Source organism: Dreissena polymorpha, chromosome 16 (assembly GCF_020536995.1).
Source record: "Dreissena polymorpha isolate Duluth1 chromosome 16, UMN_Dpol_1.0, whole genome shotgun sequence".
Taxonomy (NCBI): domain Eukaryota; kingdom Metazoa; phylum Mollusca; class Bivalvia; order Myida; family Dreissenidae; genus Dreissena; species Dreissena polymorpha.
The window spans coordinates 10,854,847-10,874,793 of NC_068370.1; the positions used below are offsets into that span (position 1 = coordinate 10,854,847).

The following is a 19,947-nucleotide window of genomic DNA, read 5'->3' on the forward strand; positions in this document are numbered from 1 at the left end:
GTGACTTTCCGGAAGAAGCATTGCTCGAAAGTAAACATTGAAAAGAAAAGCACGTTATGTCAGGGTTATTATTAGATATCTTCAAAGTCCATTGTCGTGCAAGAAGACAGCACGTGAAAACATTTCTTGCTACTCATTTTAACGGACAATGCGTGTGCGTTAGAACTTTCCAGACATATTCGTCATTACTTGCCGCTAGAAAGAAAATGGCTACACAATCACTAACAGTGGAAAGAAAATCACAAATTAAAGAACAATATTTTGACTACTTTCTTATTCTAGATTTTGAAGCAACTTGTAAGGAAAATGAGAAAATTTATCCACAGGTAAGAAGATAATGATAATAAAATAATTGTCCTGGTAGTTTAAAATTTGGGGGATAAAAACCTCATTCATATTGAATAAGTTATTTAAACCACAATAGACTCGCTACTGAACAATATCACTCTACTGCATTCTAATGTTCCCGTTTGAATATAACACCTCATGACAACTTCTTCCTTGAAGGTCTCGCGACCGTCTGCTTTGCTTTGGCCTGGGTTTGTAGTAGCTGGTTTCACAAATGATTCCCATTAAACAAAAAATAAATTGTTAATGGTGTTAGTGTATTATACATACCCAGTATCAGGAAGTAGAACCCTTTTGATGCTTAGATTTCTTTGAGATTCTATGTGATCTTGTAGAACCATCAATACCTTGGTGTTGGATTGACATTGCTGCAGTTTTGTTCAGCCAACTTTGTTTATCATCTTGATGGTGCTGCTTGCGGTTGTGTAGTCGCCTTAATCAAAGTGCCAGTGGGAATCTGGTTGTTGCACAGATTTCAGTTGTGATATGTTGGTTGCAGTGTTGTCTCAGTCTTTGCTAGCTTCTTTCTAGATATCAGGCAATATAGGAAGTTCTATTAATTTACTAGTGTTATGAAAGATTTAGCCCTTCAGGAAGACTGTTAGAAGAGTCTTCACTCAGGATCTCCCACTAAATTGCAAAGGGGAATTTGATTTTATTGCACAACAGCAACTCATACCTGTATCCCTTAATTTAGAATTACATAATTCAGTTTAAGATGTTCTGTCAATTTATCTTTCTGTTCATCGAAGTTCATGGCAAGCTGATGTGATCATCTTTTGTCTTGCATTGTCCATCATCGATATTTGCCAAATGAACGCTCTTCAGGCTGCATTTACATGTATTGCCAAGTTTGCATGAATCTTGGTCAGAACATTTGTCCTAATGATATCTTGACGGATTTCAAAACTGGGTTATGTGGGATGACAAACTAGGGCACTATGTTAAATTAATGGAAAAGCTTGTTATACTCAAGAGGCCACATTTATTGCCCAATTTATGTGAAACATGGTAAGAATATTTTGTCCCAATATAAATGTTTCAGAGTTAGATATTCGGTCCTGCTATATAAAAATTAGGGCACAAGGTCCAATTAAATAAAAAGCTTCTGAACACTTTTGAACCTTATGTATGTCCAATTTTGAAACTTGGTCAGAACATTAAAGTTTGTCCTTATGATATGTCAGCCGAGTTTGAAACTCTAGGTTAGGTCCAAAGCTATGTCACCAGGTCAAAGAAAACAAACTCTTTGCATGCCACTTTTTTTGCCCAATCTTTATGAAACTTAAATGTGTGCTCCAATGATATCTGGGCCAAATTTGAAACTTTGTTATGTACATTCAAAAACTAGGTCACTTGGTCAAATTAACAAAATATAGTCTAAACATGCTTTTGGCCACATGCATTGCCCATTCTTCATGAAATTTGGTGAAAACATTTTTGAAATGATACCTCTAATTAGTTAAAATCTGGGTCACCTTAAGTCAAAAACTAGGTTAGTAGGTCATAGAAAGCTTGTGAACAATCTAGAAGTCACAATTCTTTGGGAATCTTCATGACACTTGCTGATAACATTTTTTTTCTAAAAATTTCTCCTCCAAGTCAGATACAGTTTTGGTGTTTTGAAAAACATGGTTGCTATGAGGAGAGAAAGTTGAATACTCGAGAAAGCAAAAATTTTACCCACTGTGAAACTTGTTTAGAACATAAACAATTTGTGTATTTTTGATATCTGGGCCGAGTTTAAAAAATGTTGCTTGTGAAAAAATATGGCTGCCTGGTGTATCGGGAGTTTTCCTTATCTTTCATGAAAACTTGTGTACACTACCTGTACCTGCTCAGAACAGTTCTGTTCTTTGAGATTTCAGGTGAGAAACTCATGGATTTTGAACCTCTTGTTTTGAATTATGAAGTTTAAACAGTTACTCTGTTTTTAAGACATTATATATAACATTAAATTGTTCAATCTGCTCTCTGAGTAATGGCTGATCTTTATCCAGGAGATAATTGAGTTCCCAGTGATAAAAATCAACGCAAAGACACTACAGGTTGAGTCAACTTTTCATCAGTATGTAGAACCCAAGGTGTACAAAGAGCTCACACCATTCTGCACACAGGTATGAAAGCTTTCACCCTTTGCATGCTGGGAAATTTGTCCTCTGCTAAAATGTCGTCTGCTGAATTTCTAAAATTACCATTTTCTTCGATTTTTTTCAAAGAATACTATCAGAATAGCAAACAGGTTGGATCCTGATGAGACGCCACGTTCTGTGGCATCTCATCTGGATCCAAACTGTTTGCTAAGGCCTTCAAAATTCGGTTCAAGCAGTGAAAGAGTTAAACTGTTAAATTACCAGGAAATGGCAGAAATGTTGAAGTCAGATTTCTGCTAGGCTGTTTAAGATAAAATGTAATTTTTAGCTCATCTATTTTTTGAAAAAAAATTATGAGCTATTGTCATCACCTTGGCGTCGGCGTCCGGTTAAGTTTTGCGTTTAGGTCCACTTTTCTCAAAAAGTATTAATGCTATTGCATTCAAACTTGGTACACTTACTTACTATCATAAGGGGACTGGGCAGGCAAAGTTAGATAACTCTGGCATGCATTTTGACAGAATTATGTGCCCTTTTTATACTTAGAAAATTGAAAATTTTGGTTAAGTTTTGTGTTTAGGTCCATTTTATTCCTTAAGTATCAAAGCTATTGCTTTCATACTTGCAACACTTACTAACTATCATAAGGGGACTGTGCAGGCAAAGTAATGTAACTCTGACTGGCATTTTGACAGAATTATGTGCCCTTTTTATACTTAGAAAATTGAAAATTTGGTTAAGTTTTGTGTTTAGGTCCACTTTATTCCTACAGTATCAAAGCTATTGCTTTCATACTTGCAAGACTTATTAACTATCATAAGGGGACTGTGCAGGCAAAGTTATGTAACTCTGACTGGCATTCTGACAGAATTATGGGCCATTTATACTCAGAAAATTGAAAATTTGGTTAAGTTTTGTGTTTTGGTCCACTTTACCCCAAAGTATCATAGATATTGCTTTCATACTTGGAACACTCGCAAACTATCATAAGGGTACAGTAAAAGGACAATATGCATAACTCTGGTTGTCATTTTTACGGAATTATGGCCCTTTTTTGACTTAGTAACTTTGAATTTATGGTTAAATTTTGTGTTTTGATCCACTTTACTTCTTAAGTATCAAGGCTATTGCTTACAAACTTCAAATACTTTCATGCTATCATGAGGTTACTGTACCTGGCAAGTTGAATTCTTACCTTGACCTTTGAATGACCTTGACTCTCAAGGTCAAATTATTAAATTTTGCTAAAATTGCCATAACTTCTTTAGTTATGATTAGATTTGATTGATACTTTGACAAAACTACTCTTACCTGACATACCACAATAGACTCCAACCAAACCATCCCCCGTGCCCTCCCCCCCCCCCCCCCCCCCCGCCGAATCCCCCCCAGACCATCTCACAAATGACCACCACACCCTCACACTATACCCCCCCCGAATCCCCCTCCCCTAATTATTTTTTTTTTTTAAGATTACTCACAAATTACCACCACACCCTCACACTATACCCCCCCACCCCCCAATTTTTTTTTAAACGGTTAAAAAACACAAATATTTATTTTTATTATTTTATGTTTTAACTACCGTCCAACCATCGCACCCAAGAATCCCCCCCAACCCCCCTACCCCCCCCCCTCCCGAATGCCCCCCCTAAATATTTTATATATATATTTTTTTAAGATCATCTCACAAATTACCACCACACCTCACACTATACCCCCCCCCCCCCCAATTTTTTTTTTTTTGAAACAGTTAAAAAACACAAATATTTATTTATATTATTTTATGTTTGAAATACCGTCCAACCATCGCACCCAAGAATCACCCCCCCTCCCCCCCGAATTTTTTTTTTGCATTTTTTCATTTTTTTCGCATTTTTGGAAGATAATGTAATAAATGTCCACACCCCCACACTATACACCCCTCTTCACTCCACCCCTCCCACCTTTGTAATGGAAAATGAGAGTCCCTTCACCTTTAAAAAGAAAATAGATGAGCGGTCTGCACCCGCAAGGCGGTGCTCTTGTTAAAGACTGGGATTGGAAGCATACATGTAACTGCGGTACACGTAATTGCAGCATGTTCAATTAACTCATTTATGCCTAGTGGACTCTCCCATCCTTCAACATGGGATCAATTTATTTCTATATTTAGAATATTTCTTACAGAAATTCCTTTAAGCAAACAGCGCAGATCCTGATGAGAGGCAGCATCATGCGGCGTCTCATCTGGGTCTATGCTGTTTGCCAAGGCCTTTTTTCTGGTTTAAAAGGGTTCCCAGCCAACCTGGAAATCAGGGAAAACCTGGAAAAAGACTTTCACTTTTTCCAGTGAGGGAAAAGTCAGGGAATTTGGAAAAAGTTCCTGAAATCAGAGAAAAATCAGGGAATTTTGTTTGGTCAGACTTTCCTGAATTGGTCAAAAAGTCCATACAATTAAAACAGCAAATCGATTCCTCTGCATGGCTATTTTGAATTACTTAACAATATGTTCCAATTATTGTTGCAAAACAAACATTAAATGAAAATAAATGAAAAGGCGAGGAAAGGATGGCTGTGAGGGGAGATGGGAAGCCAATGCTTTAAAATTACATAAGTATAATACATGTTATTGTCTGCAACTGCTATTTATCGAGGGTGTCTAAAACAAGAAATAGGTCGAAACTATGATCCTGGAATTTTTATTTTCCATCAGGGGAAAATCAGGGAATTTTGTTCGTACAAAAAGCTGGGAACCCTGTTTAATGAATTAAGTCAATCCTCAAATAAATCAATAATGGATTATTTATCAACATCATGGCCCCATGTCTTTTGAAGCCACCACCCAAATCATGTTGCAGCTATTTGCCTGTCTCTAAATGTTCTTAAGAAATACTTATTGATTTATTTTGTCTAACATATAAGATACTTGTTACTTTTACATGACTTTCACTTGTTCATGTTTTTGTTTATGCAGATGTCTATTAAGAAGCAAAGTCAAGTACAATGCCTTGGTTCCTTCCTATCCTTTCCAATAGATGTTTGTTATCTTTAAGCTGACAGGTATCATCCAAGATATGGTTGATGGGAAGCCACATTTAGAAGAGACATTACAGGTACTATATTATATTTAAACCATGGATGTGGAAGTGACTATGCCCGACTTGTCTGACACAAGTCATTTTACTGTTTGAGAAAGTGATTTCTGTGGTCAACTAGTCCGTGGACAAGAACAATATTGACGCAAGAAAATGATTTAAAGTTCATGCAAGCTTTGAATAGATGTCTTTCCATGGAAACAAAATGATTTGATGCATTTTTAGCTCACCTGAGCACAACATGCTCATGGTGAGCTTTTGTGATCGCCTTTTGTCCGTCGTGCGGCGTCAACATTTTGCCTTGTGAACACTCTAGAGGCCACATTTATTGTCCGATCTTCATGAAACTTGGTGAGAACATTTGTCCCATAGATACCTCGACTGAGTTTGAAACTGGGTCATGCTGGGTCAAAAACTAGGTCACTAGGTCAAAAAAAAGAAAAACCTTGTGAACACTGAAGAAGTCACATTTTATGCCTAATCTTCATGTAACTTTGTCAAAATGTTTGTCTAAATGATATGTTGGTTGAGTTTAAAAATGGTTCCGGTCCATTGAAAAACATGGCCGCCAGGAGGCGGGATAGTATTCCTTATATGGCTATAGAGAAACCTTGTGAACACTCTAGAAGTCACAATTTTTGCCCAATCATCATGAAACTTGGTCAAAACATTGGTTTCATTGATATCTCAGACGAGTTCGAAAATGGTTTAGATCGGTGAAAAAACATGGCCACCAGGGGGCGGGGCAGTTTTCTCTATATGTATACAGTGAAAACATTTGAACACTCTAGAAGTCACAGTTTTGGTCCAATCTTCATGAAATTTTGTCAGAAGATTGGTCTCATTGATATCTTGGATGAGATCGAAAATGGTTTCGTTTGCTTGAAAAACATGGCTGCCAAGGGGTGGGGCATTTTTCCTTATATGGCTATATATTTCTATAGTAAAATCTTGTTAACATTCTAGAGGCCACATTTACTGTCTGATCTTCATGAAACTTGGTCAGTAGATTTATCCTAATAATATCTTGGACGAGTTTGAAAATGATGCCGGTTGGTTGAAAAACATGGCCACCAGGGGGCTGGGAATTTTTCATTATATGGCTATAGTAAAACCTTGTTAACACTCTAGAGGCCACATTTATTTTCCGATCTTCATGAAACGTGCTCAGAAGATTTTTTCCAATGATATCTTGGATGAGAACAAAAATGGTAATCTTTGCTTGAAAAACATGGCTGCCAAGGGGCGGGGCATTTTTCCTTATATGGCTCTATATGGCTTTAGTAAAATCTTGTTAACACTCTAGAGGCCACATTTATTGTCCAATCTTATGAAACTTGGTCAGAAGATTCATCCCAATAATATCTTGGGCAAGTTCGAAAAATGATGCCGGTTGATTGAAAAACATGGCCGCCAGGGGGCTGGGCATTTTTCCTTATATGGCTATAGTAAAACCTTGTTAACACTCTAGAGGCCACATTTATTCTCTGATCTTCATGAAACTTGCTCAGAAGATTTGTACCAATTAGGGATGGCAACAGTTATTCGGTTAACCGGTTATTTGTTTCTTAAGGAGGTTAACTGGTTACAAAATTAATATTTGGTTACTGCAGAAAACACAATTTTTGGTTGATCGCAATAAATGCTCAAATCGTAAGTTTTGTTTTACTTCATTTCACTGAATTGTCTAATCCGCTTATCTTATCGCAAATAATCGGCAATTACCACCCTGTGATGCCCCAATGTGGATCAAAAGCGCTTAGAGTTGTAAACCATCGGGGTGCAGCGGATTAATGATAAGGCACACGAGCCATTAGCAACTACTCTACAGTGTGTTTGTTTAGCATTTTACATTCTATTGTGCCATTGTGTTGACTACCATTGCTTGATAAAATCAATAAAGCTGGACACTGTGATTACACCCGATCACTGTTGTTTTAACAACTATTGCAAACTTAAACGCCCTAATAAAGACATTGAGTATAAACAGGCCTTAGCAACAGAGGTTTGGAAACCACTATGCCAATTGCAAAATAAATTTACGCTAATTGACAATTGTTATTAATCAGCAAACTGTTAATGCACGTAATTCTTATAGGATAATGAGTGTTAATAAAACACAACATAATTCAAATTCTGCACTAGCTTTTATTGATCAAGGTGTAGAACAATAATTAGGTGTAAATGATATGAAGGAAATATTACAACAAAGAAATATCACAGTTCACCGACAAGCATGAAAAAAAATGTCGGAAATGACTTTCGGAAATGACTAAGTATTAGTTTCAAAATGTATAATATTAAATTTAAAATTTGAATTCCCAATTTCAAGGACCAACAAAATTTGTAAAGAAACAGTATTTAATTCATAAAATGGTTAAAAGTAAATAGGTTACAAGACAATAAACAAGACAGAGTATAGTTGCATATACATGTAATTGTTTATAAACGTATACGTTTTTTGGATGTTTTTTTCTTCATTTACGTGGTACAACGACAGTCGGTTAACCGGTTAAACGCTCGAATATCGAAACAGGTTAACCGGTTACGGATTTGCTTATGTTTGCCATCCCTAGTCCCAATAATATCTTGTTATCTCAGGTGAGCGACTTTGGGCCTTTCAGGCCCTCTTGTTAGCAAACTACCGTTTTGAATAAGTTGTTCTGATTAAAAGTGTTTGCAAATTATTCTTCAAGTTTGTCATTATATTTGCGTCAAAATTTGTGCTAAATTTACTGCAGTGAACATAACAATAATAATCTTTTGGTTTAACGTTTAATAGTGCAATTCTATCACCAAAGATTTGGAAAAAGTTCGTGTCTGAATAAAAAAGTAACAAGTTACACTGTATCAGTATTGCTATGGTTGTTTAAGGTGGTCAGTGCTGATGTACAGTTTGTGTATGCACCTAGCATTTTATCACATGCCATGCCCTGTTTCCCATGTTATATAACCATTACGAATATTTTTATCTTACACCTGTGCAATATACTTTTTAAGCATTTTTATTGGCTTATTTTCGTTAAAGTTACCAATCACATTTTGTTATTTTGCTGAAATGACGTTGCAACATCAAATGATGTCACGAAATGTAAACAACATTCGGGATTTATAATTATGTTTGCATAAATATTTATTTAATTTGCTCATTTAAAAGCATGTGATAAAAAAGATCTGACACACGTCATATCATACCATATTTTATTAAACTTATCCAGAATATTCGTAAATAAGCTCGCCAAAGGCTCGCTTACTAACTAAATTCCTGAACTGGTTTAATAAAATATGGTATGATATGACAACTCGTGCCAGATCCTATATGTATTGGGATTGAATGATAAGGACAGACAACATGCAGTTAGAGAACATTGTAAAGGATGACAAGCAATGTTAGCAGATAACATATAAGTGTTACTAGTAGCACTTTTCGTGTTTCTCTAAAAATCCACCGAGTCACTATCACTCACTGCCTACAATATTGTTGCGTACCAAACAGATTTGGTTGAGTCCGATATTTGGATCCAATTACAAATTTAAATGTTTCAGTAATATCAACAAATTCTTGATTAATATGTATACCTCCTGTCATCAATTAATTGTCAATAGTCATCATGAAAATAAAATACATTCCCTTTTTATTCTTTTTGGTATTCATAATGTGTATTAAACAAAATAAATTAAGATTTATTAGTAATATGATCAAAAAACACTGACATATGTATATAGTATTATTTGACAGAAAGATTTGTTATTTGAATCAAAATCAAGTTTCGTCTGGAATATTTTCATTGTGTCATTTGCAATGCCATATGGAGTAAACAGGAACACTGCTAGAAGTAATCTATGAATTTGAGCCAGTCAGAACCAAACTAAATTGAGTAATGAAATGGCTCATGGCAGTTTAACCCATTTATGCCTAGTGGCCTCTCCCATGCTTCTAAATTGGATCAATTTATTTCCAAAATTAGGGATGTCTTGTATATTTATTTCTATATTTAGAATAGTTCTTACAGAAATTCCTTTAAGCAAACAGTGCAGACCCTGATGAGACGCCGCCTCATCTGGGTCTACGCTGTTTGCCAAGAACTTTTTTCTAGACGCTAGACATAAATGGGTTAACCATGCCTTGCTCAACCATCCCCTACTCAACCATGAGACTTTGCACAGAGGTGAAGTGTACTGGGTACTTTCACCAGGCACAAAAAGTAATTTCTGGAACAGAGAGTCTTCTGTATCTCGCAGTATCCTCTTAGTCCAACTTACAAGTCACCTGGGGTGTCTACCGTATTTGAAATTCACACTGCACTTGAAAAAACTTAAAACATGCATTTACAATATACAAAAACATGTTTTAGTTTAACTTCTGATGGTTGGTTTTATTTCCAAACAATATGTAGGGAAGGCATTGATCTACGATCATAAAAATTGGTAATGTGATGAAATGGTAAAAATAAAATCCTATTGATTTCAGGTCAATAGGTTAAAGATCAAGTTCACAAGCACCTGCAATTTTAAAACATTTTGAAGCATTGCTTTATAGTTGCACATATAACAAATATGATGTTTTAAAAATATCTCTTCTTAGTTCTTACATACCATATAATTTGAGCATCCATGTCTAAGCAGTTTGTCTGATCAGTTGTACAATTTCCTGCTTTGATATCTCTCAGAGCTTTGACAAGTGGATGTTGGACAACAAGCTGCTGGGGGCTGACACAAAATCTCTTTTTGTGACCTGCGGTGACTGGGATCTCAAAACCATGTATGTAGACAGCGCAGATATGTGTATGGGTGAATACATATCATGCTTTTCATTTGCTTTTTATGCACTTACTTTCAAGGAATTGAAGGATTTTACTGGTATGATCATCCATACTTATGTAGGATTTTTGTTTGGCACTTTAAAAGTATTGCTCCTAGAAAACTAAATTTTTCAAACATATCAACCAGCATGTGAACTTGAGGACCTCTATATTTATTCCACATATTGAAACAATACCATGAGCCAAGTTGATAACTCTAGTTTGAAATTTCTCAGTATGAGCGGCCTTTTTATACGTAGAAATTTGCACTCATACAAAATTGGACACATAAAAAATAGGCAGATAAAAGTCTTTAAGTAGCTAGTTTCTCTGGAGTGCATTTAGTGATTTCAAACTTAAAACATATAACAAGCCATATTGAAATTACCCAAGTTTGATATCTCTAGTTTACAATTTTGTCAAAATTAAGGGCCTTTTTATACATAGAAATGTCCATGCATACACAATAGGCAAATGAAAGTATTTCAGTAACTAGTTTCTCAGTGACCCCATATCCCATTTTAAAAACTCTTGTTTAAAATTTTTCATAATTAAGGGCCATATCTGACTAAGAAAATACAACCTGTGTTGATATATTACAGCTCACCAAATATTGTCTATCAATATTAATATTAAAATCCTTGTACAAAGACCCCCCCTTTGGTTTCTGTATTGTGTACAGGACAGGACCTAGCTCCCCTAATGTGGTGGGGAGGGTAAGGGTCAAGGTTATGTCAGGTAAATACAAAAAATTGTTTCTTTCAATTATTCAAGAATAAATTTAACCATTTTTATGAAACAACATACATGTGTATATTTAGACCAAATATTCAGATCTTGCTTGGTTTGATAGGCAATATGCAAATAATGAGGCACTATACAAATGTTTTATATTTTAAACAGATGTATGCAACATACACACAAAATTGAATAAAACTTGAGCCACTGTGTTAGAATGTTCAATGGCTATATTGAGCCCCATAAACAAGTTGAACTAATTCAAAGAAACACATTCTTCCCAAACTTGGCTTCACACCCAATTAATTAGTTCCCTACTGGTTTCACCGGAGGCGACTTATGGTTTTCGCTCTCTGAGTGTCCGTCAGTCAGTCAGTCAGTCTGTCACACTTTTCTGGATCTTGCGATAACTTTTAAAGTTCTTAATATTTTTTCATGAAACTTGAAACATGGATAGATGGCAATATGGAAATTATGCACGTCATTTCATTTCATTCCTACGTAAAAATTTTTGGTTGCTATGGCAACAAATAGACTAGAAATACAGCTGAAACTGGTGGTTTTCTGGATCCTGCGATAACTTTTAAAGTTCTTTATATTTTTTCATGAAACTCGAAACATGGATAGATGGCAATATGGATATTATGCATGTCATTTTATTTTGTTCCTACATCAAAAATTCTGGTTGCTATGGCAACAAATTAAAAAAATATCTGAAAATGGTAGAATTTCTGACAAGGGTGGAGCCGGTAGGGGACTTATATTGCTTGGCAATAGTCTTGTTCATTTATTTTTTAAACAAAATACACTTTAAAGCTTGATCTGCATGCTCAACCGATTTAAAAATGAAATCTGTTGTATCTTAAAGGGACCTTTTTTATGCCCCCCTTCGGTCTGTCGGTTGGTCGGTCCGTCCACCAGATGGTGTCCGGATGATAACTCAAGAACGCTTAGGCCTAGGATCATGAAACTTCATAGGTACATTTATCATGACTGACAGATGACCCCTATTGATTTTCAGGTCACTAGGTCATGGGTCAAGGTTACAGTGACTCGAAATTGTAAAATGGTTTCCGGATGATAACTCAAGAATGCTTAGGCCTAGGATCATGAAACTTCATAGGTACATTGATCATGATTGGCAGATGACCCCTATTGATTTTCAGGTCACTAGGTCAAAGGTCAAGGTCAACGTGACTTGAAATAGTAAAATGGTTTCCGGATGATAACTCAAGAATGCTTAGGCCTTGGATCATGAAACTTCATAGGTACATTGATCATGACTGCCAGATGATCCCTATTGATTTTTAGGTCACTAGGTCCAAGGTCAAGGTCACAGTGACAAAAACGTATTCACACAATGGCTTCTACTACAACTGACAGCCCAAATGGGGGGCATGCATGTTTTACAAACAGCCCTTGTTACAGATTTTAGAAGATATTGAAGTTTATCATTAAATGCTTTATATTGATAAACGTAAACATTGGATCTAAAAAGCTCCAGTAAAAACAAGAATAAAATTAAAAAAAGAAAAAAAAGTTACCCTCAACTGGGCCATTACCACTGACCCCTGGAGTAAAAGTCTATCGCTTGGACCACTCGGTCATCCTTGCTCATACAATGAGTGATGTCTTTTAAATTAGCAATCCTAATAGTGTCATAAAATATAACGACAACAACAGAACTCTCCAAATTATTCAATTGTTGTAAAATGTCATCTGCTGAATTTCTAAAATAAGCATTTTCTTTGATTTTTTTCAAAGAATACTATCAGAATAGCAAACAGTTTGGATCCTAATGAGACGCCATGTGGCGTCTCATCTGGATCCAAACTGTTTGCAAAGGCCTTCAAAATTCGGTTCCAGCACTGAAAGAGTTAAAGAATTGTTTGTACTGAAAAGCTTGAACATTTATAATGGACTTTGAACATACACACAGTATGTCTATTGAAAGGTCCAAGGATGGTTGTAAACATGGTCAAGGTCACTGTTACTGAATAATTGTTTGTGCTTAATATCTCAAGAACAATAATGAGCTTTTCTAATGAAATTCTTAAGCATATATACACTGTACAACTACATTTTTTTTGCATAAGGATCATATTGGGTAAAGGTCAACAATCTGTGTCACTGTTGATAAAAATAGAAAAATGGCTTTTGCTCAAAATCAAAGTTTATGTGTCTCATATGATATTTTGCAGATTTAAATAGAACTTAGTCATTTTATAGCTAAATTAACTTACCTACTACTCGTATACAAACAGTTTGGTTTGAAAATAATTACCAGAATCTAGTGTTATGTACACATTACTGTAATTAGGCCTAAATTTTAAATTAATTTAATTTTAATTTTAATTAATTTAAAAAGTGCCATATAATATTTTTCATCATTTGCATGTATTTTTTTTCAAGCTTAATTACTGATTCTAGTATTCTTACATTATCTATATCATGGTATATTTTGATTCTTGTATTCTTACTGTATCTATATCATGGTATATTTTGATTCTGGTATTCTTACTGTATCTATATCATGGTATATTTTGATTCTTGTATTCTTACTGTATCTATATCATGGTATATTTTGATTCTTGTATTCTTACTGTATCTATATCATGGTATATTTTGATTCTTGTATTCTTTCTTGATATATATCATGGTATATTTTGATTATTGTATTCTTACTTTATCTATATCATGGTATATTTTGATTCTTGTATTCTTACTGTATCTATATCATGGTATATTTTGATTCTTGTATTCTTACTTGATATATATCATGGTATATTTTGATTCTTGTATTCTTACTGTATCTATATCATGGTATATTTTGATTCTTGTATTCTTACTTGATATATATCATGGTATATTTTTTCAGGCTTCCTTCTCAGTGCAGTTATTTTAAGATTCCGGTCCCAAAGTACTTCGGCCAGTGGCTGAATATAAAGAAGGTAATCAATAATGATAACCTCACTGATCGTGTCACTTCTTTTGATGTCATGGAAACCTGTTTATGTGCGGCATTATTCTTTTAGGCAATGGGTCTCTTTCCATTTATAATGGCTGGCATGTTTTAATAAGATAATTGCTTGCTTACTGTCCTGGTGGTACAGCTGAAGTATCACTTTGTTTATATACTTTGAACTTGTGGCAAATAAAATAATTTGATTAAAATCTTTTTTTTTTAAGTATTTTTATAAAAAAAATAAATCCAAATATCATAACACAATTTTATCATATTATGTGAAAAATACGTCTACAATTCTACATACTTCTGTAGATTACTGAGATGGCCTTACTTCACTGTATTCAGGTGTCTGAGAAAATGTAATTCATTGAATCAAGCTAAAGGTTTAATACTTAACATCCTGTTTGCTGCAACTTCTGAATAATGCTTGTTGATCCTTCAGAAGACAAACGCAGAATTTCCAATCCATAGCAGAGGACTGTAAAAACATAAAATTCATGTAAAAAATTGCAATAAATATTTTACATGGTATGTCACGATCAAAATGATTATTGAATGTTTGTTATGGGAGAGTCATCATACAAAAATGTCACAATAAAAATGATTATTGAATGTTTGATATGGGAGAGTCATCATACAAAAATGGAGTCTACAAATTGTTTCTTTTGTCATATAGACCAGCCTACGCACTAGTACGCAGTATCAAATGAGACCAAAAAACCTTGTGTTACTTTAAAATAGATAGTGTAGATTCTGAGCAGACTGTTGTAATGCGCAGGCTTCTTTGGATGTACGCTTGATGCATATGCGCAAATGCTCAGGCATGTCTGGAGCTACGCTGGCTACTAAGACCAATTTTTGCACAACGCAGCTCATTTAATGGCCAACATTTTGTAGTTTGTATGTGTAGCTATAAACCCACACAGGCTAGTACACTGGTGGTTAAAATCATGCAGATCAGAACTTCAAACTGTCAATATATAACAGCGAATTAAAAAAAATCTTATTAACCATGTACAGTACATGTAATAACGTAAATAAAAATGTTTAATTCAAAGTATTGTCCTGGAATGAGGGATGTTACTTAATTATGGCCCATTATAAAATAATGAAACACCATATGGTTAATCTTGTTCTAGTTAAATAGTTGTTTCCCTATTGGAGTAGGTTACCTCTTAAAGATATCAAATATATCTAGTATAAACTCGAAGGTTACTTCTTCTTTGCTGATACTATGATATTGTTTCTTTTCACACAGGGGTTTGCTGAAGTTACGGGCAGCTACCCTCGAGAAATGATGGGTATGCTGTCGTCATTGCAGATCCCACACCAGGGCAGGCACCACAGTGGCATTGGTGAGTGAATATAGTTACAAATACAAATGCTATGAGGTTCATTATAATAGCCTCAAAAGTTTGTTTTTGATTTTGAAGTGTTAAGCTGAGGCAGTGGTTTCAGTTTTAACCTCAGATTTATAGATCCGTTTTGATTGGTTCTTATCATTAAGGAAAAATGATATCTTAATTTGAGTGAATAGCAATTTACAGATATAGAAGTAAACAAGGTATATACATCATAATACACAACATTAGTAAAAAATGACTTTCTCAAATCATATTATACTTATTAAATGAATTGCAACATAACAAATCCATCTATTACATGTGCTCTTAAAGCATGTTTTTATGTGTTTCATATTGTTGGTTACAAACCCCTGTGTGATTGATAATCATGCACATATATTCTGCAAAACATCATTTGTATTTCCAGATGACTGCAAAAACATTGGCAATATTCTGGTAGAGCTGTTACACAGGGGATACGTTGCCAAAGCCTCATGCTCCAATAGATGAGAAATACTTTTGGCAGATTCAAACTATGATTATATATTAAAAAATTAATGTTTCATATTGAAAAAAGAGTAAATGACATTTTAATTAGTGAACTTCGGAAAGAATTTTCTGTTTTTACATTGATTAAAAACTTCCTCCAGTGCCAAATGCATTTGCTTCAGACAAATGACACAATTTTGTGGGCACAATACAAATCCATACATTTTCTAACCTCTTGTTCAGTTTTTATGCCCACAGTAGGGTGGCATATATCATTTGAACTGTCTGTCTGTCCGTCCATCAGTCAGTCCGTCCGAAAACTTTAACATTAGCCATAACTTTTGCAAGATTGAAGATAGCAACTTGATATTTGGCATGCATTTGTATCTCATGGAGTTGCACATTTTGAGTGGTGAAAGGTCAAGGTCATTCTTTGAAGTCAAAAGTAAAAAAATACAATCCAAGGGAAGAAATAAGCTTTAACAGGGAGGTAATTTCTAATCCTGCCAAATGATATATTGAAATTTTATTTCAAATTGGTGCAATAGGGGGCATTGTGTTTCTGACAAACACATCTCTTGTTATGGTCTTGAATGTCAAATCTCAATGCAAACTTGTCGTATAGTTCCCATATCTTGATGTGGAAAATGCTTAAAATGTTACTCAGGGGTAATTTGGTCCTCAGAAACGGCCTTACACTGGTTTAACATTGATTCATTTTTGTATTTCTTTTGAAGATAATTCTACAAATTGTATATATCTTTTAAAGATAATTAAATATAATTCTTCAAATTTTAATGTTTTGACATATATTTACAAGGCATGTTCTATGTTATATATATTAAATGCAACCCAACATCTTAATCATAGAAATAAATGTTAACCTGTTGTTAACCCTACAAGCACAACAAAAAATGATTATGCTTTTCTTTTACTTTGTCTACTGTGCCTATGCAAAATATATTCAAATTATATATAGATCTACCTTGTTGTTGTTTCTAGTTTTCATACAAACTCAACCCATATTTGGCTTTGTATGTACATCCAAACTTACACAGCATGTCTGTTAAAATCAGGGAACTTTGGCAAATTTGTTTTCTCAATAAAGGAAGAAATTCCAGGCCATGGTAGAGCTAGGATTCTTTGGTCAAAATCAAAACCAGATACCAGTTTGTTAACTCAACACAAAAGATAAATGTCTCTCTGGTGTAGAGGTAAAGCATATGGTTTTATATCAAGAAGTCATGGGTTTTATTTAAGAGCCTGTTAAACTTTTTTAATCACCTGTGTTTTGCTTGTAACAATTATTTTACAGTATTTCAAATGTATAGTGCTGTAAAAAAAATACATTAAAAATAATATATTAAAAGTGCAAACAAGTCCATTTATTTTTGTGTCAACATTTACTGTTGTATTCATTGCCGAAAACGTGTTTTAATTCCAACGTTTAGCTTAATAATTCCTTCCTGATCTGTGTTACCAAGTGAACAAATTTATTGTAACGATATGTGTTGACTTTGAATTATCCATCATTTTCACTTATTTAAGCATAAATGTACATTTTCACAATTGAACTATTCTATACGGAAGTTATGTAATTATGGCTGAGAGATATGAACTGAGCAATATTAACTATTTCAGACTCGATTGCGTTCGTTACAAATGATGTGATTCATACTAGTAAGCAGTTTATTATAGTTGTATGTAATAATATATTTAATATATTTATGCAACATCTAAAAAGTTCAACTGCAGCATGGTTATTGCATATTCATGTGTGCACATGTGCGCCCCCCTGTAAGTAAAGCAGGCACATAACATGTGCAGTGCAACAAGAATATTTTTTATTTTTTTCGATACACCACACACAAATTCTCCGTGCTCAAAGTATGCAATTTCTTTCTGTCGTTTTTTTTAATTATTTTTTAAATTACTCATGACTGGAGATTTTTCTGTGGGGAGATAACACTACTTGTGTGCTTACATTTTCTTAATTGAACTTGTCACACTTCATTTACTATTGTGACTGCAATATAAATATGCATGTATACAAAGGAAGTCTTCTTTTATCAATATTAAGGTTCGTAAGTCAACTTTTTAATTAAATGGTTATGAAAAACAGGGGCAACAACGATTGACAATGGACAACTTGGAATGTTTGAGAATCCTTAATTGCTCTCTTTTATGCTCCCAACGGGCAGCTTATAGTTTTCGCACTGTCCGTCGGTCGGTTGGTCAGTCTGTCTGTCACACTTTTCATGTCCTCTCTCTAATTCAAGTAGTTCTCATCCGATCTTCACCAAACTTGGTCAGAAGTTGTATCTAGATAATGTCTAGGCCAAGTTCGAACATGGTTATGCCGGGCCAAAAGCTAGGTCATGGGGTCACTTAGTGCGTTTCAAACATTCAGCATGATTTCCGCTCTCTAATTCAAGTAGTTTTCATCCCATCTTCCCCAAACTTGGTTAGAAGTTGTATCTAGATAATGTCTACACCAAGTTTGAACATGGGCCATGCTGGGCCAAAAACTAGGTCACGGGGTCACTAAGTGCGTTTTAAACATTCAGCATGGTGTCCGCTCTCTATTTCAAGTAGTTTTCCCTTGATCTTCACCAAACTTGATACAAAGTTTTATCTAGATGATCTCTAGGCCAAGTTCGAACATGGGCCTGACAAGGCCAAAACTAGGTCACGGGGTCACTTGGCGCGTTTTAAACATTCGGCATGGTGTCCGCTCTCTAATTCAAGTAGTTTTCATCTGATCTTCACCAAACTTGGTCACAAGTTTAATCTAGATAAAGTTAACATTCTACAGGCAAATGGAATCATAAATCTCTAGATAAACACCACACAGAGAATGTCAAAATGCATATTCAAGCCAATGGTATAAGGCAGTGCCGACTTTATTGCTTATAACGAGGTATATGAAGCATTTAACTATAATGATAACAATTGTGGATACAGTAATATTCAGGTACCTATTGTATTTGAGAGGGAAATTGGGAAGGGGAACACATGGTGGGTTTTTTAATATGACTAATTTATAAATGTCAGTCAACAACTAGTACTTAGAATAAGAAACATCAAGTGGTGATTGTTTTCGAGTATTTCAAAGTGTTGTGATAATAGAACAAGCTTTTTAACCAGAAATGATTATTCATGAGACAAAAGAACAATACTTTTTAAGTACATAGTCACATGATGGTATTGTGTAGTTAAGTGTGCATTTAAGGCATCAATTGGTTTCGTTTAAACCCTACTGTGAAGCAAGATTTAACGAATCCAACTTGAAATTGAGAAATATGACAGCGGGGGGGGGGGGGGGTAACTGCCCACATTTTAGGGTAGGGGTGTCCCACTGAGACTTCCGAAATGTGACCCATTTTTATACCGGAACTCTCATAAAGTACACCCATTTCGATGCAATATTTTTGAAAAAAGAGACCCATTTGTATACGATACCATTGAGAAAGTGGGCCCATTTTAATACAAGAAAAGTGAACAGAATATCTAGGCCAAAGTTTCACTATTTAAAGGCAATGTCAAGGTGTTTTCCGGAAATGTTGGGAAGATGTCACAAAGATTGCATCCATCTGAGGTACATGCTTCCGCCACTGCCCCTTCCATTAGCGACACCGTTGCCACTAGTAAATCAGCGATCACCGAACGCGGCGATTGCGATTCAAACGCAGCCATAGCCTCCCCAATCGTTACGTCAGAAACGAGAGCGCCGATGGCGTTAAAAGCATAGGTGCAAGATACAGGGAAGAATGGCGTCACGTTGTATAATGTAGTTCGATATCGCCATCCGCGAATTTCTCAAATCAATAATTTCAAACAATTACCGACTATTTAAATAGATAATCTTTCCATTTACATCAGTGTTTGAAACGCTTATGAAAAATAATTACCCAAGCCTTTCAAAATTTAAGCACGGACAGATCTGTATCGAACTATTCTTTTCACAAATGAAAAAAGACGCTACCCTATTCGTCTGCGTCAAGAATTTGTCGTAAAACTTTTGGTAAGCGTTAGATGCAGACGTGCACAACAGATTGAGTTCTGAATACAGATTTCTGAATGCAGATT

General features: G+C 34.9%; 1 protein-coding gene across 1 annotated transcript; it reads left to right on the forward strand.

The window, feature by feature from the left end:
• Positions 1 to 2: 2 nt before the first annotated feature.
• Positions 3 to 16,836, forward strand: LOC127862329 (ERI1 exoribonuclease 3-like). The gene is made up of 7 exons (XM_052401413.1): positions 3 to 326; positions 2,349 to 2,465; positions 5,477 to 5,536; positions 10,189 to 10,280; positions 13,937 to 14,009; positions 15,285 to 15,381; positions 15,797 to 16,836. The coding sequence occupies exons 1-7, from the start codon at positions 57 to 59 to the stop codon at positions 15,877 to 15,879; spliced, it is 792 nt and encodes a 263-aa protein (XP_052257373.1). The 5' UTR covers positions 3 to 56; the 3' UTR covers positions 15,880 to 16,836.
• Positions 16,837 to 19,947: the final 3,111 nt, after the last annotated feature.

Excerpts from the sequence above, each read along its gene's own strand:
- LOC127862329 (XM_052401413.1), top strand. The coding sequence starts at position 57 with ATGTCAGGGTTATTATTAGATATCTTCAAAGTCCATTGTCGTGCAAGA. Across the intron at positions 2,466-5,476 it reads TCACACCATTCTGCACACAG|CTGACAGGTATCATCCAAGA; the intron begins GTATGAAAGCTT and ends GTTATCTTTAAG. Across the intron at positions 14,010-15,284 it reads AGTGGCTGAATATAAAGAAG|GGGTTTGCTGAAGTTACGGG; the intron begins GTAATCAATAAT and ends CTTTTCACACAG.